At 44.3% G+C, this 15,404-nt stretch overlaps 2 protein-coding genes across 5 annotated transcripts in view; one reads left to right on the top strand and one right to left on the bottom strand.

The window, feature by feature from the left end:
• Window positions 1-2,159, bottom strand: part of LOC117367174 (protein phosphatase 1 regulatory inhibitor subunit PPP1R7 homolog) — a 60,471-nt gene extending 58,312 nt beyond the window's left edge. For 3 of the 4 annotated variants that reach the window (XM_033959511.1, XM_033959512.1, XM_033959510.1), the window contains exon 1: window positions 2,042-2,159. The gene's annotated coding sequence lies outside the window, so the exon portion shown is untranslated. The remainder of the gene's footprint in view (window positions 1-2,041) is intronic. The other variant, XM_033959509.1, reaches the window with a different exon arrangement.
• A 2,102-nt stretch (window positions 2,160-4,261) lies between these two features.
• Window positions 4,262-15,404, top strand: part of SLC35B4 (solute carrier family 35 member B4) — a 28,766-nt gene continuing 17,623 nt past the window's right edge. Inside the window, exons 1-3 of the mRNA XM_033957502.1 lie at window positions 4,262-4,480; window positions 9,397-9,510; window positions 13,235-13,337. Of these exons, the coding sequence (XP_033813393.1) occupies window positions 4,404-4,480; window positions 9,397-9,510; window positions 13,235-13,337 (294 nt within the window). The 5' untranslated portion in view covers window positions 4,262-4,403. The remainder of the gene's footprint in view (window positions 4,481-9,396; window positions 9,511-13,234; window positions 13,338-15,404) is intronic.

Raw genomic sequence — 15,404 nt, 5'->3', positions numbered from 1 at the left:
GGGTCACAAGGAGCAGGGTGGGTTTGAACCCACAACCTCAAGGTGCTAAGGCCGTAGCTTTTACCACTGCGCCACTCTAGAAATCAAAATGTAGTAAAAGTGAGCCAACCAAGTCATTGTGACATCACTGATGAGGCTGGCTCTTATTGGTGGAATGAGGCATTATGATGTCACAATAGCAGCTCTGGTTACCAGAGACTGAAACTTTTCACATTATTTATTACTGTTCTCCCATGGGAGCTCAGAATAGTTTACATTAATTTATTCAGGTACTCAAGCATTTTTCCCTGTCTGTCCCTGCAGGCTTTCATAATCTATCTAATGTATCTGAGGCATTGTGGGGATTAAGTGACTTACCTAAGGTCACAAGGAGCACTGTGGGTTTGAACCACAACCTTAGGATACTGAGGCTGTAGCTTTACCCACTGCGCCACTCTCTCATGAATTCATGTTTTGTCATGTGGCTGTGTCATAGGCCAGTCTCCAAACTTCTGGGTAGCAACAGCAGCATGCAGGCCCTTTTTACACTGTTTTTAATAGAATAGCACTGAACCCCAATTTTTTTTTTCAGTGCCTAAGTTTTGATACCATTTACTGAATCAGGTCCTAAGTGTTCCAAGCTCCAACAACATGCTCTATTACCAGTCATTAAGGGAAAGGGGATGGGGTTTGATATACTGCCTTTCTGTGATTACTACCATCTTGAGTGAAATGGTGTGATGGCCATGTTAGTCCACTTTCCAAGGTAATATAAAGTAATAAAAGAAAACCCAAAGGAAATAAGGGTTAATGACTTGGTTCAATCACCATTCCTTCTGCAAAACCGTAATGCAGTTTTTAGTGCCAGCCATGACAGTAACAGCTCCGACGCTCATGAGCGGGGAGGATGGCTGGCCGGAGGGAGTAGGCATTTCTCCAGCCATCCATCTAAAAGTAAGGGAAGGGGGAAGGGGTGTTGCTTGGTGGCAGGAGAGAGTGGGCATCTCTCCCACTGCCGGGGGAGGGGGTGTTGCTTGGTGGCAGGAGAGAGTGGCCATCTCTCCCACTGCCGGGGGAAGGGGTGTTGCTTGGTGGCAGGAGAGAGTGGGCATCTCTCCCACTGCCGGGGGAGGGGGTGTTGCTTGGTGGCAGGAGAGAGTGGGCATCTCTCCCACTGCCGGGGGAGGGGGTGTTGCTTGGTGGCAAGAGAGAGTGGCCATCTCTCCCACTGCCGGGGGAAGGGGGTGTTGCTTGGTGGCAGGAGAGAGTGGGCATCTCTCCCACTGCCGGGGGAAGGGGTGTTGCTTGGTGGCAGGAGAGAGTGGGCATCTCTCCCACTGCCGGGGGAGGGGGTGTTGCTTGGTGGCAGGAGAGAGTGGGCATCTCTCCCACTGCCGGGGGAGGGGGTGCTGCTTGGTGGGAGGAGAGAGTTGGCATCTCTCCCACTGTTGGGGGGGGGAGTGCTGCTTGTTGGCAGGAATGTCGGAGACTACTAGAAAGCTCGCTAAAGACTGCGAAAAGCCATTTTGATAATCCACCGCTAAAATGCATGCAAGCTACACTGGATGGTACCAGTTTAGCGACCGTGTTAAAGGCAGCCTTAAGTTTTGAAAATCTAGCCTTCAGTGGGACCTGAGGTCCCGGGTTGGATTAACACTACACTGAGCCCTCGGCAAATACACAGACCCCCAGGTGCATCTTTTCTCAATCCCTAGCCACCAGAGCAGTGAAAATAGACCACCACGACCAACTACAAAACATTCAGGAAAGAACCGAACACTATACTGTTCAAAAAAATTTGTCAAATTATCTAACTAAATCCTTATAAGTCCATCCCCAAATCCCATCGCTCATTCTATCTATCAACTTTGTAAGCTTCCTGGGAATGCCCAGACCAATTCTTTTTTGTAAACTGCCTAGAATGGAAAGGTATTGGCGGGATAGAAAACAACTAATGTAATGAACTCTGAGAGACCTTTCTTCCAAAATTAAGTATTCTTTCTTAGGATAACCATCAGGTATTTGGGGGTTGCTAACTAGAATTTAATTTGTTCAAACTTACCTTTGCACCGATCAGCTGGGAGTCTGGCTTTCTAGGCTGGAAATGATGTGCCGTTTAGCAAAGGACAAGCTTGGCGTATTTAAGCCCTGGAGAATCCCAGGCTTCGAGGAAGCTATGAGTTGCTGTGTTGTTAGGAACCAAGGTGTAGCAGAAAAGGGTGGGGTGAAATGGAACAAAACGAGTCAAAGGTTTACCAATGTGCTTTGTCGAAAGCTTCTGGTCATCATCTGGCTCTCTGTGGGAAATTTGCTGGGCCTTGGCAGCTCCTGTTCAGAGGACTCAAAAAAGATGTAAACAGATAGCAATGTGGTTCCTTTTGTCCAAAATGCTTTATGGGTATGACAGAGTAACCGAGAAGCTTTCTTCACAGCTAGTGAAACATTTTCACAAATCTGAGACTTAGAAACAGAGAAACCTGAAGGCAGATAAACACCATATGGCCTATCTAGTCTGTCTGCAGTCTCCAGAATTGTACTCAGTATTCTAAACGAGTTCTCACCAGAGTCTTATACAGGGGCATCAATACCTCCCTTTCCCTACTGGGCATTCTTCTCCCAATGCACCCTAGCATCCTTCTAGCTATTCCCCTCCCCCAACTGCAGAACATGCCCAGTCTGTGCCCCCCTCCCCCCCCCCCATCCAGTACAAATTTTTTTTTTTTTTCCACAAAGATCACAGGTGCACATGGAAAAATTACTGCAGGATGCCTGAGCATGCCCCCTGGTAAACCTTTGTTTGCTGGGGGAAAGACTCCATTATTAGCAACACCAACTAATTCAAAATTTTTTATTTTACAGTAAACTACAACTGTTGTTAATTACTTTTATAAAGTAATTTTCATAACATTAATATTTAAACTCTCTGACTGGGGCGGACCTCGATGCACTTTCGGATGCCTTCCGGCCGGGGCACTGGATTTAGTGTGCCGCCAGCCGGAAAGTTTGTGACATTGCCCTAGAAGAAAGGAAGGACAGAGAGATATGATACAGGCATTTAAATACTTGAAAGGTATTAATAAAGAAAAAATCTTTTCTAAAGAAGGAAAAATGGTAAAACTAGAGGACATGAATTGAAGTTGCAAGGTGTTAGATTGAAAAGTAATACCTGGAAATTCTTTATCCCTGAGAGGATGGTTGATGCCTGGAATACCCTCCTGAGCGAGGTGGCAGAGACAAAAACAGTGATGGAATTCAAAAAGATGTGTGGTGAACATAGGATCTCTAATGGTAAAATGTATAAGAAGCAAAACTTAAACTTAAATGGCTGTCTGTGTGTTGATGTGTGAAGAGCTAAAGCCAGGGCAGGACAGACTTGTTCAGTCTGTGTCCTGTATAAGGCAATTCAATTTAGGATGGGCTGAAGAGGGTTTCAATAGCAACTCAAGTAGTTGGAACATGAGGACTACGACGGGAGCTCATGGCAGCCATTTCCTATTGGCGATCTACACTGGGCAGGAGCGTAGGAAGATCGCTCCTGCCCCAAAAGCCCACTAGACCACCAGGTAAGGCCGGGATACCAGGGGAAGGCAAAAATATGGTTTGTTTTTTCCCCCTCCCCCCCCCCCCCCCGAAAAAATCGCTTATGTGAAATCGCGAGTGCGGAAACCGCGAATGGGGAGGGGGAAGTGTACTGGGAGGATGGGATAAAAATCTAAATAAATAAATGTGCGGGTAAGGCAGAGCTTACAGGAATGGGACAGGGACAGCGACAAAACTGGTGGGGACGGGAAGGAAATCGAGTTCCTGTGGGGATGGGGACAAATTTGTCTCCATGCCATTCTCTATCAACAACTTCAGGAGTTGGAAATTAAGGACCGTGCCAGGTGGATTTCTACAGTCTATGTCGAAGAAATGCCAAAGAAAGACAATGATCCAGTATTTTATATCACATTCATTGTTGGTTTAATCATGGATTGATAATGAGTGTGGTTGTTGAGCAAACTAGGCAGTTCAGACCTTTATCTGCCATCATTTTACCACAGTCTATGAAGTTATCTGAGGTCGAAGCAAATGGTGCCTTAACATTTTTTACTGACAACAGTTTCCTCACTAGTTCTGTCAATATTGATTTTGGATGGCCTTAGCTCGAGGTACCTGCCAAAGAGCAATAAAAAAAAAACCCCAAAATAAACTACGTCTCCCGTAGTGCTTAGCGGCCCGGCGGCGCAACGTTGCGCAAGCTCACAGGCTCGCTTTGAGCCACAGCGCCACGGAAGGCGAGCGCATTCTGGGAGTCGTAGTTCACCGATGGGGAGCGGCCCCAGCCGCGGCGTCGGACCCAGGACTCCGTTTCCCGTGGTTCCCGGCGAGCCGGTCGCCCGAGGCTTTCGGGTTTGGGCTCTGGCCGCCGCGTCGCCGCCGCCATGCATCCGGCGGCGGCCCTCGGGCTGGTGTTCGGGGGCTGCTGCAGCAACGTGGTGTTTCTGGAGCTGTTGGCCAGGTGAGTGGCGCCGGCTCCCGCTTCTTTTGCGGCCGAAGCGCCTGTTGGCATGGCAACGCCGATGGGCTGCGCAATCGGCGGCTCTGGTCCAGCTGACTGAAGCGTGGTCTCGTGGCAGAGCTGCTGCCTCAGCACCCTGAGGTGCTAAGATCCAATCCCAGCGCTGCTCCTGGGGACCTGGGCAAATGGAGGATGAAGCAATTGCCTGTATGTCATGGGGTGTCAAAGTCCCTCCTGGAGGGCTGCAATCCAATGAATATGCACGAGATCTCTTTGCACGCACTGCTTTCATTGTATGCTAATAGAGCTCATGCATATTCATTGGGGAAATCCTGAAAACCCAACAGGACTGCTGCCCTCCAGGAGGGACTTTCACCCCCATGATATGAGTCAGCTAAGAAATGTTCTAAATCAGGGATGTCAAAGTCCCTCCTGGAGGGCTGCAATCCAGTGAATATGCATGAGATCTATTTGCACGCACTGCTTTCATTGTATGCTAATAGAGCTCATGCATATTCATTGGGGAAATCCTGAAAACCCAACAGGACTGCTGCCCTCCAGGAGGGACTTTCACCCCCATGATATGAGTCAGCTAAGAAATGTTCTAAATCAGGGATGTCAAAGTCCCTCCTGGAGGGCTGCAATCCAGTGAATATGCATGAGATCTATTTGCACGCACTGCTTTCATTGTATGCTAATAGAGCTCATGCATATTCATTGGGGAAATCCTGAAAACCCAACAGGACTGCTGCCCTCCAGGAGGGACTTTCACTCCCATGATATGAGTCAGCTAAGAAATGTTCTAAATCAGGGATGTCAAAGTCCCTCCTGGAGGGCTGCAATCCAGTGAATATGCATGAGATCTATTTGCACGCACTGCTTTCATTGTATGCTAATAGAGCTCATGCATATTCATTGGGGAAATCCTGAAAACCCAACAGGACTGCTGCCCTCCAGGAGGGACTTTCACCCCCATGATATGAGTCAGCTAAGAAATGTTCTAAATCAGGGATGTCAAAGTCCCTCCTGGAGGGCTGCAATCCAGTGAATATGCATGAGATCTATTTGCACGCACTGCTTTCATTGTATGCTAATAGAGCTCATGCATATTCATTGGGGAAATCCTGAAAACCCAACAGGACTGCTGCCCTCCAGAAGGGACTTTCACCCCCATGATATGAGTCAGCTAAGAAATGTTCTAAATCAGGGATGTCAAAGTCTCTCCTCGAGGGCTGCAATCCAATGAATATGCATGAGATCTATTTGCACGCACTGCTTTCATTGTATGCTAATAGAGCTCATGCATATTCATTGGGGAAATCCTGAAAACCCAACAGGACTGCTGCCCTCCAGGAGGGACTTTCACCCCCATGATATGAGTCAGCTAAGAAATGTTCTAAATCAGGGAGGTCAAAGTCCCTCCTGGAGGGCTGCAATCCAGTGAATATGCATGAGATCTATTTGCACGCACTGCTTTCATTGTATGCTAATAGAGCTCATGCATATTCATTGGGGAAATCCTGAAAACCCAACAGGACTGCTGCCCTCCAGAAGGGACTTTCACCCCCATGATATGAGTCAGCTAAGAAATGTTCTAAATCAGGGATGTCAAAGTCTCTCCTCGAGGGCTGCAATCCAATGAATATGCATGAGATCTATTTGCACGCACTGCTTTCATTGTATGCTAATAGAGCTCATGCATATTCATTGGGGAAATCCTGAAAACCCAACAGGACTGCTGCCCTCCAGGAGGGACTTTCACCCCCATGATATGAGTCAGCTAAGAAATGTTCTAAATCAGGGATGTCAAAGTCCCTCCTGGAGGGCTGCAATCCAGTGAATATGCATGAGATCTATTTGCACGCACTGCTTTCATTGTATGCTAATAGAGCTCATGCATATTCATTGAGGAAATCCTGAAAACCCAACAGGACTGCTGCCCTCCAGAAGGGACTTTCACCCCCATGATATGAGTCAGCTAAGAAATGTTCTAAATCAGGGATGTCAAAGTCCCTCCTGGAGGGCTGCAATCCAGTGAATATGCATGAGATCTAGGCACTGCTTTCATTGTATGCTAATAGAGCTCATGCATATTCATTGGGGAAATCCTGAAAACCCAACAGGACTGCTGCCCTCCAGGAGGGACTTTCATCCCCATGATATGAGTCAGCTAAGAAATGTTCTAAATCAGGGATGTCAAAGTCCCTCCTGGAGGGCTGCAATCCAGTGAATATGCATGAGATCTATTTGCACGCACTGCTTTCATTGTATGCTAATAGAGCTCATGCATATTCATTGGGGAAATCCTGAAAACCCAACAGGACTGCTGCCCTCCAGAAGGGACTTTCACCCCCATGATATGAGTCAGCTAAGAAATGTTCTAAATCAGGGATGTCAAAGTCTCTCCTCGAGGGCTGCAATCCAATGAATATGCATGAGATCTATTTGCACGCACTGCTTTCATTGTATGCTAATAGAGCTCATGCATATTCATTGGGGAAATCCTGAAAACCCAACAGGACTGCTGCCCTCCAGGAGGGACTTTCACCCCCATGATATGAGTCAGCTAAGAAATGTTCTAAATCAGGGATGTCAAAGTCCCTCCTGGAGGGCTGCAATCCAGTGAATATGCATGAGATCTATTTGCACGCACTGCTTTCATTGTATGCTAATAGAGCTCATGCATATTCATTGGGGAAATCCTGAAAACCCAACAGGACTGCTGCCCTCCAGAAGGGACTTTCACCCCCATGATATGAGTCAGCTAAGAAATGTTCTAAATCAGGGATGTCAAAGTCTCTCCTCGAGGGCTGCAATCCAATGAATATGCATGAGATCTATTTGCACGCACTGCTTTCATTGTATGCTAATAGAGCTCATGCATATTCATTGGGGAAATCCTGAAAACCCAACAGGACTGCTGCCCTCCAGGAGGGACTTTCACTCCCATGATATGAGTCAGCTAAGAAATGTTCTAAATCAGGGAGGTCAAAGTCCCTCCTGGAGGGCTGCAATCCAATGAATATGCATGAGATCTATTTGCACGCACTGCTTTCATTGTATGCTAATAGAGCTCATGCATATTCATTGGGGAAATCCTGAAAACCCAACAGGACTGCTGCCCTCCAGAAGGGACTTTCACCCCCATGATATGAGTCAGATAAGAAATGTTCTAAATCCTCTCCCTGACCCCCTTGTGTCTCCCCCCCCCGAGCAAAGCTGTCTACCCCCCAGCACACCTCTCCAACAAAAGCATCCCCCTGTACCTGCAGCACTGGCACGACACCCTTCAGCCAATCGTGAGTGCTCAGAGCGCGACAGGGAGCGGGGCCTGCAGCTTCTTTGGCTTCGGTGAGGAAGGAGAGGTTGGCCCAACTCTCTGCTATCTGCACTCAGGACAACCCTCCCACCAGAACAGCCCCCTTTCCTGTCTGCGATCGCGTCAGAGGGAACGTGCTACCACGTGGAGAGCGGCCTGCGAGGTTCGCTACAGCCGGCCGCGAACCTCAGCAGGCCGTTTTAAATAGGAATGGCAGCGGTGACTGGAGGGAGGGGAAGAACAGGAGCGGTAGCGGTTGTTGCGGGAGGGGGTGAGTTGGCGACGTGCAGGCCGCTGTGAACAGGGGCGGCAGGACCATGAGCCCTCCTCCCGCCATCCGCTGCCAGAGCCGCTCCTGTCGGCCGATGCAGCTAACTGGCGCATACGCCTCAAGCCGCGGGCAAGGCTGGGGACTTGCGCATGCGCACTCCTGCGGCCACAGACCTACACCGCACAGAACACGCAAATAGGAGTGCGCATGCGCGGCTAGCTCTTTATTATATAGGATATTTATGAAAAAAGTAATAATAATAATAACAATTTATATACCACAGGACCGTGAAGTTCTATGCGGTTTACAATGATTAGAAATGTCACAGATTGAATGGAACAGACTTAGTGATTGATAGTTCTAGCGATCGTTTGATGAGGACTAAGATTGTATAGGTTGGTTTCCTAAGTATTTCAGGAACAAATGTGTTTTTAGGCGTTTCCTGAATTCCCTATAGCAGGGGTGTCAAAGTCCCTCCTCGAGGGCCGCAATCCAGTCGGGTTTTTAGGATTTCCCCAATGAATATACATGAGATCTATTAGCATACAATGAAATTCTACTGTTCAACGGCTCCCCCTTCTGCTTCTATTCCTTTCTCTCTTCTCTTTTACCTTCCAAAGTATTTAGATCAATGCTGTCTTGTTAAAATGTTTATTTTATTTTTATTTTTCCTCTAACTCGACTTTTCACTTCTCTATTACCCTCCAGGTACTTTAGTTAGATTGTGAGCCTTCGGGACAGTAAGGGAATTTTTCAAGTACCTTTCTTATTTCTAATCTTAATGTATATTTTCTGTAAACCGCTTAGAACCTAACGGATGTAGCGGTATATAAGAAATAAATTACATTACATTACATTAAAAAAAAAGCAGTGCATGCAAAGAGATCTCATGCATATTCATTGGAGAAATCCTGAAAACCCAACTGGATTGTGGCCCTCAAGGAGGGACTTTGACACCCCTGCCCTATAGGTAGGCTTGATGTGCGAAAAGATATTGGTGATGACTTTTAAATTTATAATCTCTAACCGGTGGAGAAACGAAGTTCGGGTGTGAGCTTCGCTTGTGTCCGTTGGTTGTGAAAGAGAAAAGGTCTGTTATGTATTTAGGGGCTAAGCCATAGAGTACCTTGAAGCAAAAACAACCAAACTTGAATTTCACACGTGTCTCCATCGGCAGCCAGTGTAGAAGTAAGTTGATTAATAAATTAATAATGTTGTGTGCATATATGTATTAGTTCTTCTCTTCTTCTCAATGTATGTTATGTTTTCCAGTTTCGAGATAACACATCATCTTTTGTCACTTTCCCCCCCCCTTTCAAACTGCAGGCAGTTTCCAGGCTGTGGGAATATAGTTACATTTGCACAGTTTTTATTTATAGCAGTGGAAGGATTTATCTTCGAAGCAGAGTTTGGGAGGAAACGGCCAGCCATACCAATCAGGTATTAATAAAGTTCTTTTTTTTTTAATAAGATTTTTACATTATTATCAAGCATCTCATCTTGTACAGAAAGTATAAGAACATAAGAAGTTGCCTCCGCTGAGGCAGACCAGAGGTCCATCTCGCCCAGCGGTCCGCTCCGGCGGCAGCCCATCAGGCCCATGTCCTGAGCAGTAGTCCCTGACTATCCCCATGACCTACCTCTACTCCTATCTGTACCCCTCAATCCCTTTATCCTCTAGGAACCTATCCAAACCTTCTTTGAAGCCTTGTAACGTGCTCCGGCCTATCACAGCCTCCGGAAGCGCGTTCCATGTATCCACCACCCTCTGGGTGAAAAAGAACTTCCTGGCGTTTGTTCTAAACCTGTCCCCTTTCAATTTCTCCGCGTGCCCCCTTGTACTTGTGGTTCCCCATAATCTGAAAAATCTGTCCCTGTCTACCCTTTCTATACCCTTCAGGATCTTGAAGGTTTCTATCATGTCTCCTCTAAGTCTCCGCTTTTCCAGGGAGAACAGCCCCAGCTTTTTCAGTCTGTCAGTATGATCAAGAAACCATAAAAAATAAGATTTACTTCAAGAAAAAAAAAAAAAAAAAAAGAGAAAAATAAAACACTTCTCATCTTAATCACACACTAGTCCTTTATTTAGATCCAAGATTAACGAAAAGAGTAATTAAATTTGAGGAATAACTTTACAAAGAAATTTCACTTGATCTGTGCTGACGCAGAGCTAATTTTCACTTGGATACAGGTGGCATTTCAGACTCAAGACGCTTCAGAGAGAGAAAAGCAATCAAGTGAACCGGTTCTGCAAACACATATTTAAAGGAGCGGTATCTAATGATACATTTACATGGATATCTAAGAAAGAAAAAAGCTCCAATCTGAGTCACACCTGGTTTCAACATTAGGAATTCCCTTCTTCTCTTCTGAGTCTCCCTCGAGACATCAGGGAATATTTGAATATGGAAATCCAGGAAGTCCTTAGATCTATTTTTAAAGAATTAATAAAGTTCTTATGATTAGCTGCTGTAACTTAGCCTGCTTTCAAACGCTGAAAAAAACCGTGTCGCTTGTAGGATTTCCCCCGTAACTGACTTGAGCATATAGAGCAGCGGTTTTCCAATTCAAAAGAACATAAGAACATAAGAAATGCCTCTGCTGGGTCAGACCCGAGGTCCATCGCGCCCAGCAGTCCGCTCACGCGGCGGCCCAACAGGTCCAGGACCTGTGCAGTAAATTTCTATCTATACCCCTCTATCCCCTTTTCCAGCAGGAATTTGTCCAATCCTTTCTTGAACCCCAGTACCGTACTCTGCCCTATTACGCTCTCTGGAAGCGCATTGGCTAAGGCTCTTAACATTTGCATCTCCTCTTCCTATAGGCTAAGGTTCTTTACACCTGCATTGTGATGTCATAGAGCTTTATGGTTATAGAAACCTAGAAACATGATGGCAGATAAAGGCCAAATGGCCCATCCGCAGCATCCACTATCTCCTTCTCTCCCTATTGGCTAAGGCTCTTAACATTTGCATCTCCTCTTCCTATAGGCTAAGGTTCTTTACACCTGCATTGTGATGTCATAGAGCTTTATGGTTATAGAAACCTAGAAACATGATGGCAGATAAAGGCCAAATGGCCCATCCGCAGCATCCACTATCTCCTTCTCTCCCTATTGGCTAAGGCTCTTAACATTTGCATCTCCTCTTCCTATAGGCTAAGGTTCTTTACACCTGCATTGTGATGTCATAGAGCTTTATGGTTATAGAAACCTAGAAACATGATGGCAGATAAAGGTCAAATGGTCCATCCAGAGCATCCACTATTTCCTCCTCTCCCATAAGAACATAAGCAATGCCTCCGCTGGGTCAGACCTGAGGTCCATCGTGCCCAGCAGTCCGCTCACGCGGCGGCCCAACAGGTCCAGGACCTGTGCAGTAAATTTCTATCTATACCCCTCTATCCCCTTTTCCAGCAGGAATTTGTCCAAACCTTTCTTAAACCCCAGTACTGTACTCTGCCCTATAACTTCCTCTGGAATTGTATTCCAGGTGTCCACCACACGTTGTGTAAAGAAGAACTTCCTAGCATTAGTTTTGAATTTGCCTCCTTTCAACTTTTCCGAATGCCCTCTTGTTTTTTTATTTTCTGAAAGTTTGAAGAATCTGTCCCTCTCTACTCTCTCTATGCCCTTCATGATCTCATAAACTGGTTTACCCTGAGGTGACAACACTTACAATGTGAACCGAGTCCACACTGCAGAGAAAGCAGCATTTGCAGTTTGGAGAGAAGATTTAAGGGCCCTTTTACTAAAGGGTTTGCACACTTAGGATGCAAATACAGGCTGCTGCGAAAGGTGTTAAAGCATTTTCAGGTATTTTGCCTGCTAGCGCACGGTAATCTGGGCACTTTATTTTTGGAGGACGGGGCATGTCTGCGGCGTTCCTGCGTGTTAGGATTGGCACGCCAACTGGATAACGCAGGAACATCTAATGCCTCCTAAATAAGATGTGGCAAGTGCTCCCGTGTTATCTGCATGCAAGTGCAACATGCTAGTGACATTAGTGCACAACTGGCGGAAGAGTGTGGCACAGTGGTTAAAGCACCCTGAGGTTGTGGATTCAAACCCATGCTGCTCCTTGTGACCCTGGCCAAGTCACTTAATCTCCCCATTGCCCCAGGTACATTAGATAGATTGTGAGCCCACCGGGACAGACAGGGAAAAGTGCTTGAGTACCTGAATAAATTCATGTAAACCATTCTGAGTTTCCCTGGGAGAACAGTAATAAATAATGTGAACCAGAGCTGCTATTGTGACATCATAATGCCTCATTCAACCAATAAGAGCCAACCTCATCAGTGATGTCCTATTCTAGGCTCACTTTTACTATATTTTGATTTCTAGAGTGGTGAAGTGGTTAAAGCTACAGCCTCAGCACCCTGAGGTTGTGGGTTCAAACCCACGCTGCTCCTTCTGACCCTGGGCATGTCACTTAATCCCCCCATTGCCCAGGTACATTAGATAGATTGTGAGCCCACCAGGACAGACAGGGAAACATGCTTGAGGACCTGAATAAATTCATGTAAACTGTTCTGAGCTTCCCTGGGAGAACAGTAATAAATAATGTGAAAAGTTTCAGCCTCTGGTAACCAGAGCTGCTATTGTGACATCATAATGCCTCATTCCACCAATAAGAGCCAGTCTCATCAGTGATATCACAATGGCTTGATTGTTCTATTCTTGGCTCACTTTTACTACATTTTGAATTCTAGAGTGGTGCAGTGGTTAAAGCTACAGCCTCAGCACCCTGAGGTTGTGGGTTCAAATCCACGCTGCTCCTTGTGACCCTGGGCAAGTCACTTAATCCCCCCCCATTGCCCCAGGTACAGGGAAAAATGCTTGAGGACCTGAATAAATTCATGTAAACCATTCTGAGCTCTCCTGGAAGAACGGTATAGAAAATTCAATAAATAAATACATTTAATTGAAATCTTTTTAGAAATCCTCCCCCATGAGTGCCACATTAAATCTAGGCAGATTCCATTGCATATTAGTAAAAAAAAAGAAAAAGTCCTTTAATCAGCAGAATCCCCTTTCTGATAGGACTTGATTCAGAGGTCTGTTAGGACTTTTTTTTGGGTGGGGGGTTGTTATGTGTATTAAAAATGTGAGCGCATGGGAGCTGCTGCTTTGAACTAAACTCTTTCTCTGCTCATTTTGCAGGTATTACACTGTTATGGTAGCAATGTTCTTTACGGTCAGTGTGGTGAATAATTATGCCTTGAATCTCAACATTGCCATGCCTCTCCATATGATTTTCAGATCGGTGAGCATACACAATATTTATTTTATTTTTAATTTCTTTATTCATTTTATAACTTACATCAAGTGTACAGTAAATATCAAACAATTACAGTACAACATCACTTGAAAATCTACAATATCATACAACAAGAAGATTTAACCCCCACCCCCCTCCCAAATTCATATACAACAAAATTATACCACATGAAAATAATAGCTTATGTCATTCATAAATATATTATTAGTGGAAAACCAAGAATCTCCCTCCCCACCCCAAATCCACATGAGTATTAAAATTGGGAAAAGTGTAAATTATTCATTATAATACTTTAATAATGGTCCCCACACATCCTTAAATTTTTTTTTTAAATTCTTTATTTAGATTTTTAAAATAAACAACAATTATGCTTAACAGGCAACATACGATATGAATACATCCAATATATTCTATCAGTAATAATCTTAATAAATCAAAAAAGTAATACAAAGAAAGTCCATTTTCCTATTGGATCGATAATATAACAAAAAAGAAGAAACCCATACTTTTTTTTTTAAACATAGTCCTCAATATAGGAGGAGACAAAGAAAGAAATTCTTCCAGGAAAGATCACATATTAAAAAATTTAAAAGGAAATTAAGTGAAAACCAATGGCTATAATAATGGACTTGAGTTATACCGAAAATCACTATGATGCAAAAGAAACTCCTTTTCCTTCTAAGAAGAAACGTAATTGATGCGAGTCATAAAAAATATATCTATTGTTTTGAAATACAACAAAACATTTACAAGGAAATCTTAACTGAAAAGAGGCTCCTAATGATACAACTTTTTCCCTATATGTAAGAAATTCTTTCCTTCTGGTCTGAGTCCATTTTGAAACATCCGGGTATATATATATATTCTTTCTCCCAAAAAAGAAACCTGTTTTAGACCATAATACAATTTCAAAATCATTTCTTTATCCTGATGAAATACCAGGGATACTATCAAGGTAGCTCGTCCAGACAATTCAAGATTAGATGATTCCAATAAAGTTGTTAAATCTTGTTCAGTGGTTGTCTCAATCTCTTTTATTGTCCTTAAATTTATTATAGTAACCTTTTTGAACTGCCAACGCTCTTTCCATTTTGTACACGTGACAAACTGAATTCCACCAAAAACAATAATTCAGTCTTTTACAATCCTTCCAATTATGTTATTTGTTGGATGGCAACTCCTGTCAATATTATCAATAGCTTGTTGTTATTAGCAGATATTTGGCACTTAGATCTCATAGACATGCCAAACAAAATTGTATCATAAGACAATGCTACATGATTTTCTAACAAGCAATTTATTTGATCCCAAATAGACTGCCAAAAAGCCTTAATGAATGGACAATAAAACAATAAATGATCTAAAGTTCCAGCTTCGAGATGACAATGCCAACATCTATTAGACTTAGAGCAATCCAATTTTTGTAAACGAACAGGAGTCCAGAGTGCTCTATGCAACAGGAAAAACCATGTTTGCCTCGTAGACGCAGACATTGTACATTTCATTCTCCGTGTATTTTAAATATTGTGTATCAATACGTTATACACAATATTTAAAATACATATACACACAATGCAGGTTTAAAACCAACACAGATTAGCAACCAGTGCTCTGGCAAATGTAATAGACTTAGTTCCGTATAAAACCTGCATATGCGGCTGAACTGCTGGCTTAAAGAACTAATAGTAACATAGTAGATGACGGCAGATAAAGACCCGAATGGTCCATCCAGTCTGCCCAACTTGATTCAATTTTAATTTTAATTTTTTTTTTAATTTTTTCTTCTTAGCTATTTCTGGGCAAGAATCCAAAGCTTTACCCTGTACTGTGCTTGGGTTCCAACTACCGAAATCTCTGTTAAGACTTACTCCAGCCCATCTACACCCTCCCAGCCATTGAAGCCCTCCCCTGCCCATCCTCCTCCAAACGGCCATACACAGACACAGACCGTGCAAGTCTGCCCAGTAACTGGCCTAGTTCAATATTTAATATTATTTTCTGATTCTAAATCTTCTGTGTTCATCCCACGCTTCTTTGAACTCAGTCACAGTT

The sequence above is a fragment of the Geotrypetes seraphini genome, chromosome 9 (genome assembly GCF_902459505.1).
Source record: "Geotrypetes seraphini chromosome 9, aGeoSer1.1, whole genome shotgun sequence".
In the NCBI taxonomy this organism is placed as follows: Eukaryota; Metazoa; Chordata; class Amphibia; order Gymnophiona; family Dermophiidae; genus Geotrypetes; species Geotrypetes seraphini.
Note: the sequence above shows the minus strand (reverse complement) of the source record. Positions and strands in the feature narration are given on the sequence as shown.